Source organism: Apis florea, unplaced genomic scaffold (assembly GCF_048593485.1).
Source record: "Apis florea isolate Af1SG1 unplaced genomic scaffold, ASM4859348v1 contig_2272_pilon, whole genome shotgun sequence".
In the NCBI taxonomy this organism is placed as follows: domain Eukaryota; kingdom Metazoa; phylum Arthropoda; class Insecta; order Hymenoptera; family Apidae; genus Apis; species Apis florea.
Window position 1 is genome coordinate 4970535 of NW_028256549.1, and position 24466 is coordinate 4995000.

General features: G+C 41.6%; 3 protein-coding genes across 11 annotated transcripts in view; all 3 read right to left on the reverse strand.

The window, feature by feature from the left end:
- Positions 1-4012, reverse strand: part of kl-2 (dynein heavy chain 2, axonemal kl-2) — a 32154-nt gene extending 28142 nt beyond the window's left edge. Inside the window, exons 1-4 of the mRNA XM_086917735.1 lie at positions 2964-4012; positions 2373-2830; positions 893-1029; positions 309-651 (exon numbers count right to left, since the gene is read on the reverse strand). Of these exons, the coding sequence (XP_086773861.1) occupies positions 309-651; positions 893-1029; positions 2373-2830; positions 2964-3222 (1197 nt within the window). The 5' untranslated portion in view covers positions 3223-4012. The remainder of the gene's footprint in view (positions 1-308; positions 652-892; positions 1030-2372; positions 2831-2963) is intronic.
- Positions 4013-4017: 5 nt separating this feature from the next.
- On the reverse strand, positions 4018-4500 carry LOC116414824 (dynein axonemal heavy chain 2). The gene has a single exon (XM_031918142.2). The coding sequence runs from the start codon at positions 4484-4486 to the stop codon at positions 4061-4063; it is 426 nt and encodes a 141-aa protein (XP_031774002.1). The 5' UTR covers positions 4487-4500; the 3' UTR covers positions 4018-4060.
- A 124-nt stretch (positions 4501-4624) lies between these two features.
- LOC100872426 (peripherin-2) overlaps positions 4625-24466 on the reverse strand; it is a 59869-nt gene continuing 40027 nt past the window's right edge. For 6 of the 9 annotated variants that reach the window (XM_086917631.1, XM_086917630.1, XM_086917629.1 and 3 more), the window contains 3 exons: positions 23682-23838; positions 20984-21212; positions 14374-19741 (listed from right to left, as the gene is read on the reverse strand). In XM_086917631.1, the coding sequence (XP_086773757.1) occupies positions 19157-19741; positions 20984-21212; positions 23682-23838 (971 nt within the window). In that variant the 3' untranslated portion in view covers positions 14374-19156. Of the gene's footprint in view, positions 5140-14373; positions 19742-20983; positions 21213-23681; positions 23839-24466 lie in introns of those variants that run through there. The other 3 variants (XM_086917633.1, XM_086917634.1, XM_086917635.1) reach the window with 2 other exon arrangements.

Here is a 24466-nt window from a genome sequence, read left to right on the forward strand (position 1 = left end):
GGAGAAATTAGGAAGAATATGGAAAAGTTTTCGAAACGATTGTTTATATTTTTATACCGCGAGTCGAGGAAAAGTTGTTTTGATCGTATAATGGATAGGATTTAGGCGAAGGATTTAGTGATCCAAATCCTTGTGGATCGAGAATTCTTATGAATCTTATGGTGGAAAAAATTGGACATGGTTCTAAATTTTTCCGGAATATGATGAAAAAGAAAAAAAAGAAAAATAAACTTTCGGCTCGTTCAAAGAATATTTATCGAAAATTTGAAGATTTATAACGTTTGATAGATTTTTCGATAACTTCGTACCTCGCTCGTTTTCGAATCAAACAGCGCTTTCAACTTGTCGCGATTCATATAGCTGTAAAAGCTTTGAAAATCCTCCAACGCCTCCTGTACGTTGTTTAACTTGACGAAGATCGACGTGACCAGGTTCTCGATAATGATTTCCAGATCCTTCATCTCGGTTCGAAAGGTGAACATGTCGTCGTTCCACATGCTGTGGTGTACGTCGAAGATATTGTGAGAGTTCTCGTCGATCTTTTTCAGAGCCTCTTTAAACAGCCTTTCCACCTTCTGACACACCCTCTCTCGCTCCTCCCCCCTCGTACCACCAAACATAGGTTTGGCTATATCCATCGTTTCGTCCATTCTGCGTATAAATTTCATCGTTAAAAACGAAGAAGAGAAATTTCGCTTCAAATGTCTGTCTAATTTTCATTATAAAAAGATTCGTGAATAACTTTTTTAACGTAATTAAACATCTAGAAGAAAATTAATTTTGAAAATTATGATACAATACAATACTCGAGATTTCATCCTGTTTATCACTGTCTTTATCCAACTCTAATCGTCGATCGACGATTAGGCATGAAGAGGCGTGGACTGATTACCTGGCAAAATCGATCATCGCCTGACAGATCTCAATCATATCGTAGCACCTGCTGATGCAAGTATCAATGTGCTGGAATATATGGATCTTGTTCAAATCCCACGGCATGCCTAACAGAGTGGTATGGGCATGCACTATCTGAAAAATCATTCCTTTCTTAAAATTTGCATTAATCCATTAAATTTACAGAACTCTGAAATTTTTTACAAAGTAGCCTGAAAAAAAGATATTGATTTATTATATTAATTATCTTTCGAAACATCTGGAGAGAAAAAGTTACAAAATTGTACATTAATTGGAAAAAATGTTTTTCTCTACGAGAGACAATACGTGGATAAGAATACGTAACGCGAAGAAATTAATTCAATCGTTTCAAGATATTATCCATCACATTAAGAAAATCTAAATGGATCTCCTCCAACAACAACTTATTTCTGTATTATCGGCCGCTTTACGAAGGAGAAGCAGAGTTCATCACCACCTCCACAGGATGGTGTACTCTATTCGTTTCACCTTTCCTCGCCTCTCCAAAACACCGTATTAAAATTTTCGAGATAAAAGTGACGCGATTTCATTCGGACCTCGCAGATTCAATTTCAAAAAACGTTCGAGCGCGCGATGCTGTTATTTTCCCGTATCTCGCCGACCGATCAGAACGGTTTTCCTTCGAGTCGATTTGGAAAAAAATTTTTTTTTTCTCTTTCGACGATTCGTTTTCACAAACACGCAATATCGAAAATACAGTATTACTTGCAGGCACCGTATTTTATCGTTTTTCAACGAACTGGATTTCCGCAAAATAATTTCTTCATTTTTAAAAAAAAAAAAAATTACACAGAGAAGCCTGGCCAATCTGAGGCCGAAATTAATAAGATCCGAAAAAGGGATCCCTCGTTCACCGAAACTGAATTTCTCGGGGAAAAATATCCCAGGAATTTCGTACTCCTTTTGCACCCTCGTTCCACGAGGATACGGCCCGTGGCAATTCTCATCCCGCTTATCTAACCACACGGGAAACGCCTAAGTTGGTGGAGGGTTAGTATTAACGCGAAAACTTGACCCGACGTCCCTCCCCTTCGCCATCTCGAGGGACGAAAATTTCCAAAATTCGACGAATTATTCGATCCATCCTATTCTCGTTCTTATTCCGTTAACAGATCGAGTCGGGGGCATTAATGAAGAGCACGATTGCAGGCTCGTACAACGATTAAAGGAAGATAAGATTAATTGCAGGCGAGTATTATTATTTGAACCACCGGGCAAAGGGGAGGGGGTGGTGCGATTACCGCCTAACGGCTCTTGCCCGAGTATCCAACTCTGCACACGTCGTTTAATAGTTGCTCAATGCACCCGGGGAGAGAATTTGAGATAAGAAGGAGAGGGTTCTCGTCTCGAAAAAGGATGTTTGCAACGTGAAAAGGGTAAATTTTCCTGGTCGGAATAGGGGTTGGAAGAAGAATAGGTTAATTGGGGAGGGTTACCTGGTCGTACAACCCGATGTAATTTTTGCAGCTTTGTATGCACTCGTCGAACTTTTCCATGTACTTTCTCGTCTCACCGGCGAAAAGCTCGTCGAAGTTTATGTAATCCCGACAGATGATGATTATCTGATTGCTGAGCGCCTTGAACAGATTCTCGATCCTCTCCTGGGTGTTGTAGAACGGCGAGTTGAGCCAGATAATTCTGATCAGGTGTATGATGAGAAGCAAGTGTTGCTGAATCTCGGACGGCGCTTGGCATTTGTCTATATCGGACGACGGGTCGACCAGGATTCGAAGGAATTCGATGTTCGATATCGCCTCGTTCACGAACGTCTCGATCTCGTCCTTTAACTTCAGGAATTGTTGGGCGTAGGTCGAATGGCTCAACGTCAGGAAATCCGTTATCTTTTTCACCGTCGGGTTCTGCACTTGGTAGTTCAAGCCGCAGAGATTGTCGTCTGTATCGAGAATTTCTATCTTTCTTTAAAAGCAATTTTAAAGAAGAAGAAGAAGAAGCGAAATCGAAGAATTTAAAAAAACACACGGCGTGAAAATTTAATTTTTTTGGAAATTGGAAATTCTATGACTAACGTCGATAGATCCAAAAGTCGTATTCGTCCTTGAGACACAACAACTCGAGGGGCGTTGCCTGTTCCTGATCCGAGAGCGCTATCCTCACTTGGGTGGTCCAGTACGCAACCACGACCTCCATCCTCTTGATCATCTCCTTGTCGGGGCTCATCTCGTCCGCGACCAGCTCGTCACCCTCCCTCGGCACGTATATCACCGTTAACCCCTGCATTTTGTACGTGAGATCCGTCAAGGAGCACAGGAACGAGTCCATGTGCATGTAAAAGTCCGCCTTCACGCATGTGTATCAGGTTAAGGAAATAACCGGGCTATACGCATTTCGTATCCATATACATTTCACTCTTCTAAAGGATATTCAAAATTTATAATTGTTCCAACAAACTTTAATAATACGCATAACGAAGGAAAATCTTCATCGATATATCAAATGTAACAAATTCTCGATCGAAAATTCAAAGATACCATCGATGATCTCACACGCAAGGTGGCAAGAATCGTTTATTTTCATCGGACAAATGATCTGAAGAATCTGATCCTTTATTAAAATTAGGGCAAAAATTTAAAACTTCCCACCAATTCCCAATTTTGGACAGGATTGGAAGAGTCCATCAACCGTTCAACCGTGGATCCATTAGAAATAATGAGGAGACCAAACGGAATGCAATCGTTCCTCACTCGCGTACGTCGTGGTGTTGTGCGTGTGCACAAACGTCGACGTCGAATTGTAGCGGAGGAGGAGGAGGAGGCAAGAGTTGCAGCGGTGCATTTAGCCGAAAATTATGGTAATAATAACTTCGTCCTAACCCTTCCTGTTTCGCCGTTCTCCTTCTGCCTCCCCCCCATCCCTGTTGGCCGACACTGGAAGCCGGAAGTTCGCGCTGCGGTAACAGGGATTGCACGGCCGAAGTTACGAAATTCGCTTGGTAACCGGTCGTCACGCCAGACTCGTCGAAAGCTTAAAGCCGAGCAACAGCAGGACGATTTTTCTTTTTTTAAATTTTACGAGTTCGACGAATTAATTTTTCATCAAAAATATATCGAGTTTTCGTGTATATCCGCAATCGACCATTTCAATCTGAATCAATAAATTCTCGTAATCAGAAGCAAATTACAGAAGGAAAAGCTTTCCAAACTGTGGATACGAATATTCGAGGGGATAGAAAATTTTGTGAATTGGAACGGGAATTGAGGAGGATACTGTCTGGCCAGGTCTCGACCTTGAGAAAGATCGGTGCCAACACGTTCTCGACCACGGACAGCACGTAGTATTCCGGTCTATCGTTCACGGTGCCGAACAATATGTCGTTCCTGAACGTTTCAGCGCGCAACACCTGCCGTGGCTCTCTGATGAAATAGGTGAGCTCGTCGACGAGGATCAGGGGCAGGGCGAGGGTGACGACCAGCCTGTTGTGAGCGAAGAAGGCGCACATGATGGTGAAGTTCGGGTTCAGGAAGAATTCACGGATCGTCATTTCGCAGAAGTAGGTCCAGTGAGTCTCCTTCAGGCCGGACAGCGTCGTCATGTCTTTCACGGTGTTTATCTTGAGGGAGGAAAGGGATCGAAGAAGGGTTTGTTTGTTTTTCTTTTTTTTTTTTTCTAGATATCGACACACCAGAGCATGAATGATTTCGATCGAAAATGACTTTTGAGATGTTGCTCGTTCGTTTAACGATTTACGATTTGATTTATTCTTACACACAGAGGGAGGACAAAAGGGATGTTTGTTCGTATAATTATAATTTGGATTTATAACAGTTTTTTTTTTTTTTTTTTTGGACACAACGATTATTCTCTATACTTATCCACCGTCGTTCATCGTCCTTCTCTTCTTCATCCTCATCCTAATCCTCTTCCTGTTCCTCTTCCTCGTCATCCTCATCATCGTCATCCTCATCATTCTTATCGCCCTCATAATTCTCACCATCCTCATCATCTTCGTCATCATCATCATCATCATCATCGTCTTCCATACGATCTTCATCCTCATCGCCGCCATCCTCAACATCATCATTTTCTCCTCATAATCCCCATGTATTTCTCATCCTCACTCGTAATCATCATCCTATCACGCGTGATAGAATACCTATACTCTATAAGTCGAATCACTAACCAGCTCCATCAATTCCTCGTCATCGTAAACCGGTCTCAGTTCCTCTTCCACCACCTCTTCATACCCTGCAACAGAAACACCCAATTGTGACTCGTCCCAAAGATATAATAACAATTTATATTTATAATTGTTGCCCTAAACCCACAGTTATTCCTTATCCCTCAAAAATTAGAAAGAAACAATTCAACGATTCCATACATGCAAAGAGAGAGAGAGAGAGAGAGACGACCCAAGCATGATTTCTTTGATGAGTTCCCCATTCGTTTTTCGCCGATTCCTCTCGGTTTCGTCGCTGGCAATCTAACAGGAACGATAAATCGCGGCCCAACCCTCACCGCGAATCGGCGGAAGAGGAAACACGTGGGGAGGACGATCGAGGCGCCGCGGGAGGACACGTTGCTGCAATTTATCGGTCTATGATAAGGCGAGCATTATGCACATAGCAACGATGCATCCTCATCCTCCATCTTTTCCAGAGAGGGGACGTCACGTAGCTCTTCACGATGCTTCTTCATGATTTGCGCCATTGTCACGTGGTTTCCACATTCTGTACGCTTCCCTCTCGGATTTCAACAACGCGTCGAGGAGCCACTCTTTTCTTCCGTGGCGAACCACGTGTAATTGTTATTATCGATGAGATGAAAAGTGAGCAGGGATCGCCCGACCGAGTTTGCCTTCGAAGGAGTTTCGTGTTTGGCATTTGGAGTGCACAGTTTGAATTTTAGATTCGTGTATACATGGATCGAAAATTCTCGAGATGAAGATTTACCAGGAAATTAAAATTTTTTCCTCGACCGAGTAATCCCTCCTCTGCGTGTTGTTAATTGGCACGCAAATCGTGTTGTTACACGTAAAACAACAGGGACGGAGTCATTTGCATCAGTAAAATACGGGAGATGGACAGAGATCTGTTTGCTCCAACATTGTTAAGTGTGTCGCTTAACAATGTGTCTTTCGTAAATCCGAGATTTACAAAATGTTTTTATCACTTGTTGTTGGAGCGGAAAAGCTGGAATACCGGTCCCTCGTCGTGGTAAAACAACCTTTATGATGGTCTGCGTCCTAACAGGGTTGTTGTTTCGGGCAACATTACTTCTAATTTATCGACGGATTTAAACAACAACTTTCTCGCTCAATCTTTCTTACGAGTAAATTTGATCGTAATTGTAATCACGATGCATCTCCTTTATCCAATTTCAAACTTTTAAGATTTCAATTAATTAATCGACGATTAATTTGAGATCAAAGAAGTACGCGATAGCTTCTCGTTGGAAAACTTTGTTACTTTAATTTCTATTCCGACTCGTCACTATTACAAATTATTCGCGCATTGCAAATTCTTCCTCCATTACTTTTCCTCCCGAGAATCAAACGTTCTTTCAAATTCATGCATCAATGCGAAAACACGAATCACCATCAGACCAGACCAGAATCAACTAGCCACTTCAACCAGAGCTAGATTCCACCCACCCATTCCTGTTTCATTCTCGTTTTATTCCTCGATTCGATCTCTCCATTTTGTTGCACGCAAATCCCCGCGAGAAAAAAAAGAAAGAAAAAAAAAAAAAAAATTCGCGCGAATTCGAACATCACGCGTCCCAGCCATTTTTTCCTTCGCTTAAAAAAAAAAAAGAAAAAAAGCCACGCGCGCGCGCGCGCCAACATTCGATAACATTTCGTGATACGCGCGCGAGGCATCGAGCGATAATGGAAAATGTATTGCCGGCCGGGAAGAGCGGGAAAGGCGAGCGTTTTTCATCGGGGGAGGGAAAAAGGGAGGGAGGGGATGACGGTGTGGCGACACGCGCGAGGAGGATCGTGTCGTCGTGGAAAAGAAAGAAAGAAAAGATTTGTTGGTTTTGAAAAATCAATTTTACAGTGGAAGAAAGAAATTTATAAATTTTGTTTCGAGAGGATCGATTGATCAAGGGACTTATACAGTTGCAGTTGAGAAAATTGAATTTGGAATTTGCAAAATTCCCGCTCGAAATCGAATTTCCCATCCACAATTCTGATATTTATATTTAATAATATAAGGGAGGGTAGTTTTTTTTTTTCGAGAGTTAAATTGTTCGAAACGATGAATTCCTTTTTTCGGGAAGCCGAAAGAGTTGTTGAAATTCGTTAACACGGATAATTGACCAGACTCGCGAATAGAATATTTATTCTCAGCGCGATTTTAAACAAATTTTCACTCAATTCCTCGCCAAAAATCGTCGAGAATATTCGCATAAGCGAGCTCAACCAACAAGAGGAAAATGATTCTCAAGGGGGAAAAAATTTCTCAAACTTTTATTTATTTTTATCCCGAAAGAAAACCATTATTATTAAAGTTCGTCAACACACGGTCGAGAAAAATGGCGAAAAATCCGCTCGTTTCGTAAAATTACAATCCAAACAACGAGAGCTTGGTTTTTCGATTTGTCGTGGTTAACACACGACAAATTGTCCAATTATCAGCGCGATTACGCGAGAATATTCGCGTGCTGTTTATTAAAATTCATTAACATTGTATCGATCGTGGGGTGGGTCGGGCAATAGCGATTCGCAATAAAATTCTCGTCGAGCGGATTAACCGTTACAATTTCGTTACGCGTTTCAACGCGAAGGTAATTCTTTTTTTCCCCCTCCCCTCGATGGAGGCTGCCCCCGATCGAAGCCGGGATATTCGCGGCAAACATTTTTGCTTGGCCGTGTATTAACTCGCGCGCGACCATTGTCGACGTAATTACGGCCACTTTGCGCGATGCGCGAAATTATTTCGCCATTCCTGCGTCCGCTGCCGGGGCTCGAGCAACGTTGTTCCGATTTTAGTTGGAACGGGGGATTTTTCTCCTTTTTTTTTTCTCGAAATAACATTTTTGACGGCAGATTTCGAACGAATGATTTTCCCGTGTAATTGAATTTCAAGTTTTTTTTTCTTTTGCAAGTTTTTGCAAATTTTATTCCGGTCGTTAAAGTACGTTTAATTTAAAAAAAGAAAAAAGAAGAAATCAATCGGAATTTTGATACGAGATACAATGAGATCAGAGAGAATTTTAAATTCTGATTCCTCTTAGAAGGATGTTGAATTAAAAATAATAATCTTATTATCCGATATTCGAATGTAATAGTGAATTATTGGTAAATATATCACACGATTAACAACAAGTGAACTTTTTATCTTTGGGGAGCAATATAAGAGAATACCTATTTTATTGTCCAATCACGAGGATAGAATCATCAATCGGTTAAAAATCCCCCCTCCCCTCGAATAACGAAGAGGCACGCGACGGGGGTAATTTAATAGGAAATTAAATCCCATCGGTGATTTTGCGACGAGCCCTCGCCACTGAATTGCCCGCCCTCGATCATCCGCAGCCAGCCCGTGACATTAATTGTCCGCGGGTTAGTTTCAACCCCTCTCGACAACTCTCCACGGATAATCCACAGATATCCACCACTTTCGTTATCGGTTCACCCTGCTTTGCGAAACTTTACGCAACCCCCTCCTCGAATTCAGGCCTCGAATTGTCGTAAACCTCGAGACAAATTAGCAACTCGAGGACGGATTGAACGGCCTATTAATCGTCGGTTAGCGGATCACCTCGAGCGTCATAATTCAACCCCCTGTTACGTGTATCGCCTTGCGATCGATCGGCAAGACATCGATCTCCCGAGTTCACGTTTGCGAATTTCATGGGAGAGGATTTCCTTCCAATCGTTCCTATATATCTTGAAGAGAATGAACCAAAGTTTCGAAGAAAAGAACGGACGAATATTTGGATTCGAAAAGGAATTAAGGAACTTGTTAAGAAGCCATATAATTTGCTCCTTTTCATCACCGGTTAATTAATAACGGTAAGAGAGAACGGGTCGAGGATCGAGATAATTTTCATATTCCATTGGCTCAATAAATGTTGTACACTCGAGATTCCGACGAAAATACTCATCACGAAAAGTGAATCAAATTATTAAATTATACTCGACAATCCATAAATTAGGTTAGAAAGCTAACGCGTCTCTAACGATTCATCCATAACAACAATAATAATAATAATAATAAGAAGAAGAAGAAAAACAAAGGACAAAACGAGAAGGAGAGAAAAAAAAATACAGAGGAATCGTAGTAGCGCGAGGCTTATAAAATGGAGGAGGAAGAGAGAATCGAGGAAGAAGTTTAATATTTTTCTCGTAAATCTTACGCCTCTCCTCCTCGTCGGTGGACTCAGCGTCCAAGAACTCTCTGTGCGGATCCGGGGGCGGCTTATCTTTATTTTTATTATCTCCTCTCCGATTTAGCATTTTATCGACGGCTCCTCCTTCGCGCTCCTCGAGGGCCTCGTGCACCCGATTTATGCGGCCCGACTGTTACCCTTTCGCCTGTCGTAGATATCGTCGAGCGCCACGCCAAATCGTCCCGATCCTCGACCACCGGGGAAACCTCCACCATTGACAAACGAGACGTTCGATCGTCGTCTGTCCCCACTCCGCTCGATCCTCCACTCTCGCCCATTTTTTTTCCGCGGCCACGTTCGCGATGGTCGCGTCCAGGAGGGGGAAGCAGTTTTTCGCGACTTCAATTATGAAAAATTATTTCCAATTTATATTTTATTTCTTGCCCAAGAAACTCGTTATTTTTAAGGTTGATCGATCTCCGTTTCCTCGTCGAGAATCTCGCAAATCCTTGCATCTTCGCCCTGGGGAGAGAAGGGAGGGGAAGAAAACGCGCAACAAAAGCGGCAACGATCACGAAGCAACTAACCAACCCCTTCTCGATGGGGCAGGAAGGATAGTTTTTTTTATTGGAGGCAGATAAGATGCAAAATGGCGCCACTTGGAGGCGACAATGGCCGATCGATCCTATCGCCCCCTATTCGAGGAAATATAAATCCCCCGTTTAATGCACCGGCCGGCGGAACGACGTGGATTTGCGAGCAACCGAATGGGCCGTATGGGCGGCCCCCGACGCGAGATTGATGCGCCACTCTAAATATCCTGATCCATCTCCCGTGATCCCGTGGAATCGGGCAATGATAAGCTTAAGTATAACCGGAAATATAGGGGGCACGATACGAATCCTCCCTTTTTTTCCATCCGCGTTTAATCCAAAATTATTCGAAATTTCTCAAATCTTTGGTATTTTTTTTCCCTTTCCTTTTTTCTTTTTTTTCTTTTTTTTGATATATATTCGATTTCAATTTTTGGAAATTGGATTAAATTGGATCATATCGATTCGACATTACCAATTATATCTTTCAATGATCTCGAAAGGATATCGAATATCCCTTCTTTTCTGGAAATTGAACTTTTCGTCGAAATAATTTTATTCCGCTCCGCGTGCGAGGTAAAAATTGTGTCGGGGAGGGGAAGAGAGAAAGCTACGAAGCTTTGATTATCGGTGTCGATTGCCCGTCAAACCTGATCGACGGCAACTTTTCAGGATGGCGTCAAAGGGCGTGGATTTCCGAGCCATAGAGGCTGGCAAAGCGAGCAAAGTCACACTTCCCGAAAGTTTAGCGATTTCGATGTAAAAAAATCCGCGCTCGATGAAAGCCTCGCGGGACAATTTTTCCAGCGGAGGGAAAATCGAGAGACGAATCTGTTTCTTTTTGTTTGAGGGCCAGCCTTGAAATCTTTATCGATATGCACGCGTTCAGAGAATTAATATATCATAAATACACTTCTTATGCGAAGATTTTATTTAAAATAGGAATATAAATATTCGATTAATACGAGAGAAAATGTGTCACGTTATGAAAATTATACGTTAAATTATATCCTTGTTGATTTTATATCGTGACGAGAGAGAATCGACAAAACTTCGATATTTCGTGTAAAATAAGCGAGAAAAAATTATAAAAAATTTCCTCTTTAAAATCTATTCAGGATACAGAGGAAACCATGCTTTTGAAATCAATTTTTGATTCATCCCGATATCTCAATCCGTTGCCAAGATATAACGAGTCAAAGTTTCCATTTCCACGTAGCGCAGATGTTATGAATGGACTCGTGACCTACATTTTTTCTTGGAAATGAGTACTACCAGTTTTTCCAGGAATCGTGTATGCCACTTGTCTGGAATTTGGAATAGGTCAATGAGACGAGGCGCGAGCGAGAGATCCGAATAAACGACGAGGACGAAGATAATAAACGATTAAAAATTACTCTTGTCTTTACACGACGATATCTCGGCAACCGGAAGTCGTATCGAGACGAGTGAGAAACCGTTTCAAAGGACAAGGTTCCACCTTTCTAAGGGTCTTTCAACCGTTGACCGGAAGTCACTATCTTCGGAGTTACAACGATTCAAACTTTTCTGAATTTTGATAGGAATTTATTCGAGTTGAATGTAAACGATTAAAAATTACTCTTTTCTTTACACGACGATATCTCGGCAACCGGAAGTCGTATCGAGACGAGTGAGAAACCGTTTCAAAGGGCAAGGTTCCACCTTTCTAAGGGCCTTTCAACCGTTGACCGGAAGTCACTATCTTCGGAGTTACAACGATTCAAACTTTTCTGAATTTTGATAGGAATTTATTCGAGTTGAATGTAAACGATTAAAAATTACTCTTTTCTTTACACGACGATATCTCGGCAACCGGAAGTCGTATCGAGACGAGTGAGAAACCGTTTCAAAGGGCAAGGTTCCACCTTTCTAAGGGTCTTTCAACCGTTGACCGGAAGTCACTATCTTCGGAGTTACAACGATTCAAACTTTTCTGAATTTTGATAGGAATTTATTCGAGTTGAATGTAAACGATTAAAAATTACTCTTTTCTTTACACGACGATATCTCGGCAACCGGAAGTCGTATCGAGACGAGTGAGAAACCGTTTCAAAGGGCAAGGTTCCACCTTTCTAAGGGTCTTTCAACCGTTGACCGGAAGTCACTATCTTCGGAGTTACAACGATTCAAACTTTTCTGAATTTTGATAGGAATTTATTCGAGTTGAATGTAAACGATTAAAAATTACTCTTTTCTTTACACGACGATATCTCGGCAACCGGAAGTCGTATCGAGACGAGTGAGAAACCGTTTCAAAGGGCAAGGTTCCACCTTTCTAAGGGTCTTTCAACCGTTGACCGGAAGTCACTATCTTCGGAGTTACAACGATTCAAACTTTTCTGAATTTTGATAGGAATTTATTCGAGTTGAATGTAAACGATTAAAAATTACTCTTGTCTTTACACGACGATATCTCGGCAACCGGAAGTCGTATCGAGACGAATGAAAAACCGTTTTAAAGGGCAAGGTTCCACGCTTCTAAAGATCTTTTATTCATTGACTGCAAATGATTATCTTTCGAGTTAGAAGAGCCTAAATTTTTCTTAATTTTAATAGAGTTTATTCGACTTTTAAGATAAAAATTATCTTCTTACCGATATAGCATATCGAAGATATTTCCAATCAACGTGTTAACTTTTCAAAGTACACCCGGATAAGGATTCCAACCGTTTCATACGAAAGAAGAAATTGCATGGTGGTGGAGAGGAAAGCAGCCGGTCGATGGAACGAGATTAAAAGAGGCTACAAGATTAAAAGGCAATGCCGGACACGGGCCGAGTCGAACAACCTGGACGACTGCTCTCGCGGAGACATTTATATTCCCGGGCAAATCGTTATTGACCGATCAGAGGCACTCGACAGATGTCGTCTGCCTTCTCTTTCCTCATTTCTTCCCTTTCCTCCTCCGTTTCGTACAGTCTCGCTTGTCGTCGACACCGTGCCGCTCTTTTCCGATTTTCTTCGACGAGTCTCATTGTCATTTCTTTTTTTTAGTACAATTCTTTTCGAAGAATCAAATAACGAGAATTCTCAACTTATTCTCCCAATTTTTCCTCTCCAAATTAATACTGAAAATACTTTTTTTAAAGTAAAAATACAAAACATCGATTCCAAACATTGTTTCTTTAACACAGTCATCACTATTTATCATCGAGGCCTCTCCACCATCCTCAATTTTCTTCCTTCTCGTCATTTTCTCGCGTGGCTCAAAAACAATATCCAAGACTCTATCCGATCGACTAAATATATAATCATCTAAATATATTATCCATCGATTAACACATATTTGTTTTTGTCTTTTTCTTTCAACGGATACCTGTTGCTGCGTGTACAATTACACGATATCATTACAAGATTTTTGTTTTTTTTTGGGGGGGAGAGGAACTGGATTCTCCAACTGGATTTGTTTCCCGTGCGTCGTCGGCCAGATGCCAACCACAGGAGGGAAGAAGTGGTTTCCGTTTCATGGATTCCAGCATTTTTTCTTCGCTTCGTGGCCGTACGAGAAAAGTGCTTCGGGCAACGTCTTTTTTATCTCTCTCTAACTGGCTGGAGCATCGTTTCGAGATAAGCTTTAAGAAGAGTAATGGAGCCTGGAAAACTGAAGGGAGGAAGATCCATAGCTTCAAAGGTTTGACATCGTGGCGACTCGATTAATTCTTCTTGTTTCATTCTCGTTGAAAATATTTTAATAACACAGCCTCTCTAAAAATCTTGATTGGCAACGTGCGCCGAACAAAGCATCTTTGGCGATGAGTGAAATTAATAACGTTGCTTAATCCTAATCTTAATCTTCAATTCTTTCATTAAAAATGCAAAATTCACGAAGAGGATGAATTCATATTTACGTCGATCCCGTTACTCATCCGTTATTCTCTCACTGTTCTCTTATTCGTTCTCGACTTGGCGAATCGAAGGCTGCGTGGAAAGTTTATCGGCTGCCAGAGATCGTTTCGTAATTGGCCGCCAGACGAATTTGCAACGGGACGAGGCGAATATATCGCGTCGAGGAAGGCGGAAATTAAAGGAACGAGAAACCCCTGTGCAACGAGTTATGAAATACGACATGGATACACGGATCCTTGCTGGAAATTTACACGAAACTTAATCGGATCGAGCTGATACACGCCCACTAACTTCCGCCTTTCTTCCGCGAACTTTCATGTTCGTTCGTTCGTTCGTTCGTTCGTTCGTCTTTTATTAATTTGAAAAGGGTAAAAAGAAAAGAAATATTCAGACTTACCTGCTCATTACTTTCAATTTTCAACCCTGTATTCATACTAGTTGATATGTTGTTTTGTGAGATCAATCTTTTAGTATTGCATGCAAAATTTTGGAATTTTATCATTACTGATCGATTTTATACGATTTTTTGAAAACTGTCATCCTCATTGATTATTTTAAATCTGATTTCACAGCAACAAGTAGGCTATTTAATTGGATACATTGAAATATAAATATGGAAAAAATGAAGTTTTTTAAGTTTATAATTGAAATTGCATAAAAATAATTATTGGACGAAATTACGAAAGTTCTTCATTTTCTATATATTCAACAATAAATTGATCATTGTCTACTAAATTTTTCAGCATAGGAATACAAGAACTGTCGATAGGTTTAGCGTTGAATACGATGTTGATTTACAACGCTCAACGTTATAACGATTCAATTGGAACGATCCAGTAATTGTAACATCACGAATCTTGTGGCTTCCATCGATAAATAATATTGACATTAGATTTTCGCAAGTTTAAATTTATTTATTTAAACTTGATTTTCCACGACAAAAATCTTCGAAATATTAAACTCGACGGGCCTCGTCATTTCGCGACAAAAATGGCGACCAGAAATTAGCCTGCCAGGATTACTGGAGAGATCCGCCGGAAAAGCCGAGTCGACGGATATTTCTTCCCCCCCCTCTCGTTCTTATTACTTCACGGTTGAACGGCGAAATGGAAACTTTTCGAAATTCCAAGGAAGGAAACATCGGAGAGGAAAAATGGTGGAAGTAGGAAAACTTCGAACGGCGGTGTATCTCGGCTGACAAAGGCGCCGGAAGTTTCGTGGACGAAATGTTTGCTTGGACGCTTGGAAAATTGCCGCGTTAACGTGGACATCCTCCTCGAACCCGTCGTTGCTGAGAGTGCGATTATCATCCGGCAAAAAAAATTAACTCTTCTTCGACGATGTCTCTCAGGCGACGATATTTATTTACGTTTCCTTTTAAATATTCAGATCCTTCACGTATGATGCGTGGAATAATATACCGTCGAGTGGTTACATTTCTTTTATCACAAATCAGACCGAGTTATTTTCAAAGTTTTTGGAACACGTTGCAATGAGATTAGTTCGAGCGAGGATGAGCTTGATCTTTCGTTATTGAAATTGACGACAAAGAGAAGGAAAACGGCGGTGTAAAGAAGATGAATAGAAATGAACGCAGAGAGCACGTTATTGTAAGCTTTGCTCTCAATAAAATATCGCACGACACAACTTCAATATTCGAGAAATTTTCTCTCTTCACGCGGAAAGATCACGCGCGAAATATTAAAATATAAAAGTTTAACCGAAATTAATCCATTCTTAAATTATCCTATCACCGATCATCCGAAATAAAATGGAAAACCTCGAAAGGAGGAAACACGTCGAATCAATTAACGCTTCCTCCTCTTTCACGGAAGAAAGCGGACTCGTATGCCATCGTATGTATGCTAATTGAACGAGGGGCAATCTGGAATGGACCCGGCCGGTGGTTGGCCCTTCCACTTGATTATCCATGGCAAGTACTCGGGCGCAGAGTTCCTCGACAATGTGAAAACAGCCTTTAACACGTCCCTTCCTTCGACTTCTCTCGTTGAGATACACACACAGAGAGAGAGAGAGAATATCCTGCCCTCGATTATATCGTGGCAAGCATCACGAGCGTCGATTCCCAACGAAAATGGGGTAAATTTAAACAAGGATCCGTTCCGTTTCCTTTCTCTTTTTACACGAGAAATTAAACTCGTTTGAGGAAGATCGATAAAATTAGATGGAAAATAAATTGCTTTAAAATCCGATTTTCAAATGATTTTTACGCTTTAAAATCGAACGCGTTCCTCATATTAGGGACGCTGAAAATCGAATTTCAATTTGTGGGGGGAAGGGGCCGTCGTAGGTGGTTGTTTGGTCGACGGCCGCTCTTCTTCGCCGATCGATTCGATTCGCCGGACGCGGGATTTCCTCGAGTGCTTCCGCTGTCTCGTGCAGCCACCGCCGTTGGATAAGGGGGGAGGGGAGGAGGGCCGTTCTAACTGCTTTCTCGATCGAATCGAACGGAAACAATGGCCAGCCGGGATAACCGGGTACACGTACGAACTTGGAGTGGACGAGAGTGGGTTCGATTTTCGAGAAAATCGGCCCGAATCGGGTCGTTCGACGGGGATGTAATCCGCGCGCTGACATCGATCGAGGGGGATGCGGGCATCGTATTTTTTCAAATTTGAAATTAGTCGGATGGAAGAAAAGAGAACAGGGGAATATAAAGATTGTATAAAGTAAAGGGAAGAAAGTTTAAAACGAAATGCCAAGATTGCGCGTGAAATGGAAAATAAAGAGAGAGAGAGAGAGAGCGAGTTTTAAAAATTGAGCGGTAAAAAACGGGAAGGTGAAAGAGTAGAATGAAAATCGAATGCGAATGTTTCTATCCGATAGAAAAGAGATTGTACAAAGTTTCTTCGTACAAAACGGTGTGTGAGAAAAGAAATGCCTGTTAGAGAAAGAGAAAGAGGATTCCTCTAACAACGTATCACACGCTAAATAAAAAATAATCGTGGAATTAAAGGTAAATCATTGAAAAATTATCAAAAATTTCCATAATATTTTTTCCAACACTCCAATTCTATTTTCTTCCAACGACACTCGATTTTTTTTTCAATTCAACGACGAAATCTTTAAATCTTCTTGCTCCCAGAAATAATTTCAACCCCACGCTTAGACGCACTTCTCGATTTCCACAGCCAACCCGGTCGCGCACCGTTTCCTCCATAAGCGTTAATACATCGAACGTCACGTAAAACCGGTCGGTTTACGGTGACACGGGGAAAACGTGGGGGCCGTAAGAACTTCGTTACCACTGTCGCAGGAAATTGCAACGGCTTTGCTACGAGGAGACCCGCCGCGTAAATTCGCCGTTATTAAATTCGACAGGGGCGAAGTGAGGGGGCTGTGCCTGTGTTTTTACCGGATTTAACAATCGCCGTTTCGTATTTAAATCTAAATTTCGTCAAAAGAAATTTCGCCGATAATTTATGGGCGAAATATCGCTTTTTCTTTCTTCCTTTCTCTTTTTTTACGGGAAAAAAGAGGGATTCAAAAAGGAATTCCTTCTTTTCAACGTTTCGATGCAACTTATTATATCACGTGTTCGCTCTGACCATCGATATTCCGTGGTCAAGTAGCTTCGATCGTTTCCCCTCTGTTCAAGGCATTTCTGAAATCATTATTAAAAATTGGGAAAAAGAAGAGAACGTTCGACTATTTCTTTTGGATCCGAAACTTCGTCTCCACGAGGAAATTAGCAAGTTTTCTTATTTTCCTACAATCGTTTCGTCCAAGAAGGGAGGAGAAAAAAACAAGATTCAAAATTTTGCAAATTGTTTCTTTCGTTCCACGGAGAATATTTCTTCTCCAACGTTTTGTCGAGTTTTATAACGTTTCATCCCCTCCTCATTCGTAACCGTGCGCTTTCGAGAGACCGCAAGAAACGCTTTTATTCGCGTGACACGACGAAAGAACCGCACCCTCGTCACCCTCGTGTCCGAGAATTCTCCACGGATCCCTCGCCGCTTCTTGCGATTAAACCAGGCAGACGGTTTAAATCGAGTCGTCATTGCGCGATTTCTGATACCTGATCTCGAAGAATTGGAAATTAGATTTTTGAATTGGACAATTTTCTACAAGTCGAAACTGAGAATAATAAACACAGATGTATCCCGTATCTTTTTATAACGAATTAAATTAACAACGACGATTATTTATATATTTAACAACAATCAGATCTTAAGCCAGAAATTATTAATAAATTTCTATAAATTTCCAATGCTATCGTCGATCAGAAAAAAAGTATTCTCCTGTATTTTCTCATAAACTTCTCCTCGAAACTGCGAATAATAAACACAAGATATCTTTTTACAAACGAGCAAAATTATTACATTTACCAACAATTGGATCTTAACTTAGAAATTATTAATAAATACAAATCCCCATGCTATCAGAAAAAAAAAAAAGTATTGAAACGAAACTTTACATTCCCTCTCCTCTATTTTCGCTCGTGCAAAAGGCTGGAATGAATTCCAGGGAGAGGAGGTAATCACAAAATCTTCGCAACCCCCTTATCGAGAGAATATTTATACTTCTTCACGTAAAAAAAAAAAAAAAAAATCCACGATCTTCGTCCCATTCGTTCATCCATTCCGATTGTAATTACACCTGTTCTCCAGCATCCCCTCCCTTCGTCCAATATAACCGAAACACGAGGATCGAATCTTCTTTTATCATCGTCGAGACTTTCCTTCCCCCCCTCCCCAAGAAGAACACCGGATCCTTCCTTCCGCCTCCTTTTGTTCAGGATCGATCCGGAAGCCTTCTTCTCCTTCTCCCTCTCCTCCACCCAGAGAGAGAGAAGCGAGGAAACGAGCGATTTAGCGGCGCGACTCGATTAACCGATTCCTCGGATAATCACGGTGAAAGGTATCGGCCCGATCTTGGCGACAGACGTCGAACAGGCCCCCTTATCTTATCGCATCCACCTCCTTCTTCTTCTCCACGAGGAGGAGGACGGCTTGTTTGTTGTCCTCGGGGACAATGTATCGTAATCGATGATCGATTAATCCTCCCCGCTTCGTTCGTTAAATCCTAACGTTTCCTCCACTCTCCTTTCTTCCTTCGTCCGTTCTTGGACGTTGCGGCTTCTCATTTCGATAAAAGCTAAAGGGGGTTCGAAGAGGAATTTTTTTCGACGAGGCGTGGAACGTCCAGATCTCAATTCGAGTCGCTGGAATACACGAGCGGGCGAAGATCGATCATCGAGTCCCCTTGTCCACTGTACTTCTGTCAAGAGAAATTTCGGGACAAATTAAACGAGAAACCTTTCTTTAATCTGTAGGAAATTGTACGAAAAACTTTTTTCGACCACCGATTGATAAATAAAATTACTGACCGCGCCGAAAACGCTGTTTGTTCAAAGAAAAAATTGACGATAGAAATATCGATGCTAATGAAACTTTTCAAACTTTTCTTCTTTCTGCGTTCCCGTTCCGACTCGAAGAGAATCAGAAAATTAAACGAATAAAGCTCGAGTGGCGCGCGGGCACACAATCATACGCGCAAGTGGAGCAAGTTAGTGGGGAGGGGGAAAGGTGACAGAGGTGCGAAATCCTGCTAGGATATTTCTCGCGAAACTTGTCGAAACTTTGGCCAACCTGCCTCCTAACTCTTTTCACCTGGCAGCAATAGTAGGACGGGATTAACGAACTCTCCAAAAAAAAAAAAAAAAAAATGTCATCGCTCAACGATTCGAATCTATATATTCCCGGCAGAATACCGGCTCCAAATTTCTCCTCCCCGATCGAGGAGGCGAATTTTTCTAATTTGCTCGAAACTAATATATAAATCGAATTAATATCATCGTCATCCCGATCTTTCGACAGAGTCGGCCACGGTTCGCTCGCCCGACTCGATTGATTCGATTCGCCCGCTCCACTAACCCGATCGATCTGGCAGAGATTAGGTCCACGGGCCAAGCCGAAATCCAGGCGGCCAAAGAGCCAACCGGGCGAGCCTGACCACCGATCGCCCAGCGCCACCGCGTTCCTCGCCGCCGTGAAGTCGAACCTCGACAACACGCTCACTGTCACCTGGAAAAGAATTGGTAAAAAGAAGTTAGAAAAAGAAAAAAAAAATAAAATAAAACGAATATTTCGATTTTTAGATGCCGTATTACTAGATCGTATCGTCGAGAACAAATTTGAACGGTTGTTGTTCTCGTTTCATCGATAAGAGAGGAGGTTGAGAAACACTGAGCCAACCAAGTGGTGGCGAGCTATAAGCCGACCAATGCTAAGAACGCGTGTGCTCCTTGCCGTATTTCCTTTTTCTTTTTTTATGGAGGGAATTCGATAAAGTTCCTCCCTCCCCCCGCCTTTCTTGATGATGGCTCTTAGAAACTTTGTTTACGGGACGCGAGCGTTCTCAAACAGCGTTTTCCGTTGCTGAAAAATCGCGGAATTTTCCCGAAAAATTCCACGGGAAGGGAGAGTTGCACAAACCTCAGCTTTGCAACAATAATAATTGTTAAGTAATTTTATCGAGAATTTTATTCCTCTCTTCTCAAATGAACGACCGTTCTATCACTCAAAGATCGTTTCGTACGCGCGTCCAGCAAAATATGTCGCGTCGATAGAATTTTATTTCGAAACTTAATGCGACGCGAGAGTACAACGAAAAAGCGCACGAATCCACCGCGCAAAGAAATATGCGGATACATCGAAAGGAAACGTGGGACGGATAATTCCCGGATCGACACCGGAAGGAGACAAAGGGCGTAACGAAGATGGAATGGGGGATTAAACGGATTAATTTATCGGGCGATGAGAGAAAAACTCGGATGGTGGGTTTAATTAACCGTGACTATTCCCCCGGCTTGACGATATCGGGGGCTCGAATATCGGAAACGGGATTAAATCGAATAGAAAGAGATGTGGATATAGCGTATCACTTTCACGCGCCAATGGAACCCTAATATACCCTCCGATATTATGTTTATTATTTCGCGTATATTCGTAAAGGAATTTTTATCCTGTTGAAATTGAGATCATCGATAATTCATCCTCATTTTTCGAAAACCACTCGAGTTATTTATTCCAAATCTGAACGGCGAGATAAAATTTCTGGCCAATACTTTTCTACGTCGTAAAATTTTCTTTTTCATATATATATATATATATATACTCGTAGAGATCTTCGAACGATCTTTGAATGCGAATTGATCATTCGTTCGTCTCGCAGCGAAGCTACTTCTCGAGCTACAATTTCTCGGTATGTAATGTCAGACGTGGAAGATAATTCTACAAGATTAATCTCGATCGATTCGATTATACCTGCAACACGAGCAGAAACGCGATCATCAGAGCGGCGGAGTAGAGGGTCCCGTTTACCATAATCTTCATAGGAGCGAGACAGCCCCGAGGGTTAAGGCTCTCGTAAGAGGAATTCTGCTCTGGATTCGGGAGTTGAAGGGGATCGTGAAAGCAGGGGCCCTTCACGTCGATTCGACAGCAACTCCACGGCACCACAGGCGGCGTCACGCTACCGTCCAACTTCGCGTACCTGGAAAGAGAAGAATCCCTACTACGTGTCGGATCTCCTCGTCACGTGCCACCCCTCTCCCTCTTCTTCTCCCTCTCTTTCTATTTCTCTCCTTCGTTCCTTGCGCCACCACTTTTGTCGTTTCGAGGGATCGTTACACCTCCTTGGAAACGCGTTTCCAAGATGCTCCTCCCCCCCTCCCCGACAGACAAAAGAATAACAACTTTTATTATGATAATGAATTATAATTATAGACAAATGGGCGTTCGATATTCAGTTTCTTTAAATTTAAGCGAGCGAATTATTATTTATTAATAATTGGCTATTTAGTTATTTTAATTTTACCGATCGTTTGTTTGTCGTTTTGAAGAATTCTTGAAGAACTTGGATTAATAATTACGTTATCTTTCATCTTTCGCACGATTCCACGGCGTTTAATTACCCGACTGTCGTGTCGAAAGAAGGGCCGCCCTCTTCTTGAAAACTCGAGATGGCGCGCGACACGTTCTCGGACATGTCCCGCGGACAAGTTCGAATCGACAAGTTCGACAAACTTGCGGAATGCCAATTCGTTTAACCGTCCACCTTCTCCTTTCTCTCTCTCTCTCTCTGGTAAACTGGATTATATCGTATCTTTCAAATTTCATTTAGAAACTGGATATTCATTAATTATTCTCAATTAATCCCTGATTGATAAAAAATTTATTGAACCTCGTTCGAATCGAAATCGGTGAAAGTAACTCGATAGCTACTCTTATCGTCTTAATCTTTCGAAATGATTGATACAAATTACCGAAAAAGAATCTCTTCTTCAAATTTATCTTCTCAGGAAGGGGGAACGAGAAGGTATTTATTCACGTATGCTACTCCTTATCGAGTTAACCTCGCCGTCGCGATTATTATACGATAATAATAATCTCTGGATGGATTTTCACGAGGAGGAGGAGATCGACGTGGAACAGAAGGAGGGGGCGGCGTCGACGGTTTGGGAATAGCTGCGGCTAGAGGGGAGGAGGTGGATCGATGCAGTTGGAAGGTATAATTCTGCAATTAACATAACGAGAAATCGATAACCCACTGTTCTATCTGCGATTACCAGCCGCGACACAAAGGCTTCTGTTCGGAACGCGCTATTAACCCTTTATTATCGAACGTATTACCGCCACCGCATTAATGCACACATACGTCAGCCCTGCAGAAACCTGACTATTAGGCAATTACCGCGAAACTACTCTAAGCAACCATCCCGTTGCATTCAACCCGGGGATGAATTGTTTCGTTCTCAAATTGTTTCGCATCCGTTACTTCCGCCTCTCTGCGCGGCCTCTCTCCACAGAAAATTCGGCAACCCCGACGATCCCGGTATCGAGCGAACCGAACTTTATGAACCGAGCCGAGAATTTCCAGGAGAAAGAGACGAGGAAAAAAGGGGATAAGGAAAGATCTTCTTCTCGAGGATTGAAGATGATGAAGGTATCGAGACGAGGACAATTTAGAAGATTTAAAATGTTCCTTACAAATCGAACCAATGATGGTTTTATTTCGACAATTATGAGATTATTTATGTTGAACGAACGATGAAATTGATTAAATACGGTTGGAAAGAAACGAATCTCTAAACGTTTTCGTGCACAGTTGGTTAAAAGCGGAAAAGCTAGAGTGAATTAGACGAGGGAAATAATTTGGCCCGTGGAAGGGCACTTTACCTCGTGGTCAGTTACCATCTTTTTAAATCCTTTCCGGTAGCAATCCTCTCCAGCAGGGCGTGGAACTTTGCAATTGCCCCTTTGGAACCGGGGTGAAAAACGTTTCACCCTCTTTGCGTGTCCACTTCCGCGTGCACTATTTCCTCGAACATTTTAAAGAAATGTTTCGAGCATCTTGAAAAATTCTAACTAATTGCTTTCGATAGTGAATCATATACACGTGCAATTAAAATCCTGGCATACTTTCCACGATTCCATTAAAGTTCCTGGAAATTTTGTTCTTAGTGAAACTTTAGGGCTATTCGCTCGGATCGAATATTTTTCGATAGATTCTTTTAATATTAATTCACCAAAATTACGATTTAATCGAGAGTCGAGAATATCTCGCAGTGAAACATTTATTTTTCACCCCTTATTATTATTATCACGTCAAATTTTCATCTTTATGCAAATTATATTGGTGGAAATTTTCACGAACCGGGGCTTGATATATCGTTTATGGTAACTGGTTTAACAGGTATATAAAATTTTAATAATACGCTTCTCGTTTCTTTTTTTTCTCCCCCTCTTTCTTCAGGACGTTCCATCTCGAGCCACTTTCAGGGGAAACGCAAGGCTACGATAATCCTTGGCGCATTGTTCTCGTGCACCATGACGGGGATAACGGGCCGATAAACGCGGATAGGATATAGATTTCACAGCCTCCCCGGTCGATACCGCCGCCTCGTTACCACGTTGATACCGGCGCGCATTGTCCCTCGGCATATAATTAACTGATAATCACCTCAAGATATCGGGCGAGTCGACTAGAAGAAATTCTCGTTGAAGCCAATACGTCTTGTGCCAATCGTCGGAGGAATCTATCCCGCAACACTGCATGCCGACCTGAATGCTGTCTATCCTCCGCTTCCACGAGACGTCTGTGAAGTACTTTTTCATACCTGTTCCGAAAAGAATTTTGGTTATGAATTATTCGTTGATTTTTATTTGAATAGAATAAAGAAGAAATTGAAAATCTATCGTCTCTTCTAATTTTTCTAACTATATATGTTGGTTGGTTGGTTGGTTGGTACGCACAATAAATAAAAAAAATATACGCGAGTGCTGAAGACAAACAAAAGGATGCCGACTACAGAATAGTGACACTGCTACCAACGTTTAATAATAAAATTATAAATAAAATTTCAAAGTGAACAATATATTTTTTTTTATTCTTCGAATTCGAAGAAGCTTCAACTGCTCCTCTTGAATTCGAAAGATCGATCGACGAGGGAATCGACGAGGATTATCGAAACACGAGTATCTCGATCATTCTCTCGTGGGACGGAGTCAAATTCCGCGGGATGGAAATATTCTTGGTGCCGGCCTACGATATTCCCGATATTTCATATATCGAGGGAATTTGTCCACGTGCGTGAACCACCACGTGGCGGAAAATTGAAATTTTCGTTTCGTTCGCGCGTTAAAAAATTTGAGGTAATTAAATACCGACAATTAAACTTTGAAACTTTGTGTTCCATCATTCTTTCGCTTTATTATTGTTAAGCGTTGAAACTAGCTTTTCGTGGA

Bases quoted from the DNA above. Each gene is read 5' to 3' on its own strand.
- LOC116414824 (XM_031918142.2), bottom strand. From the start codon at position 4,486: ATGACGACGCTGTCCGGCCTGAAGGAGACTCACTGGACCTACTTCTGC.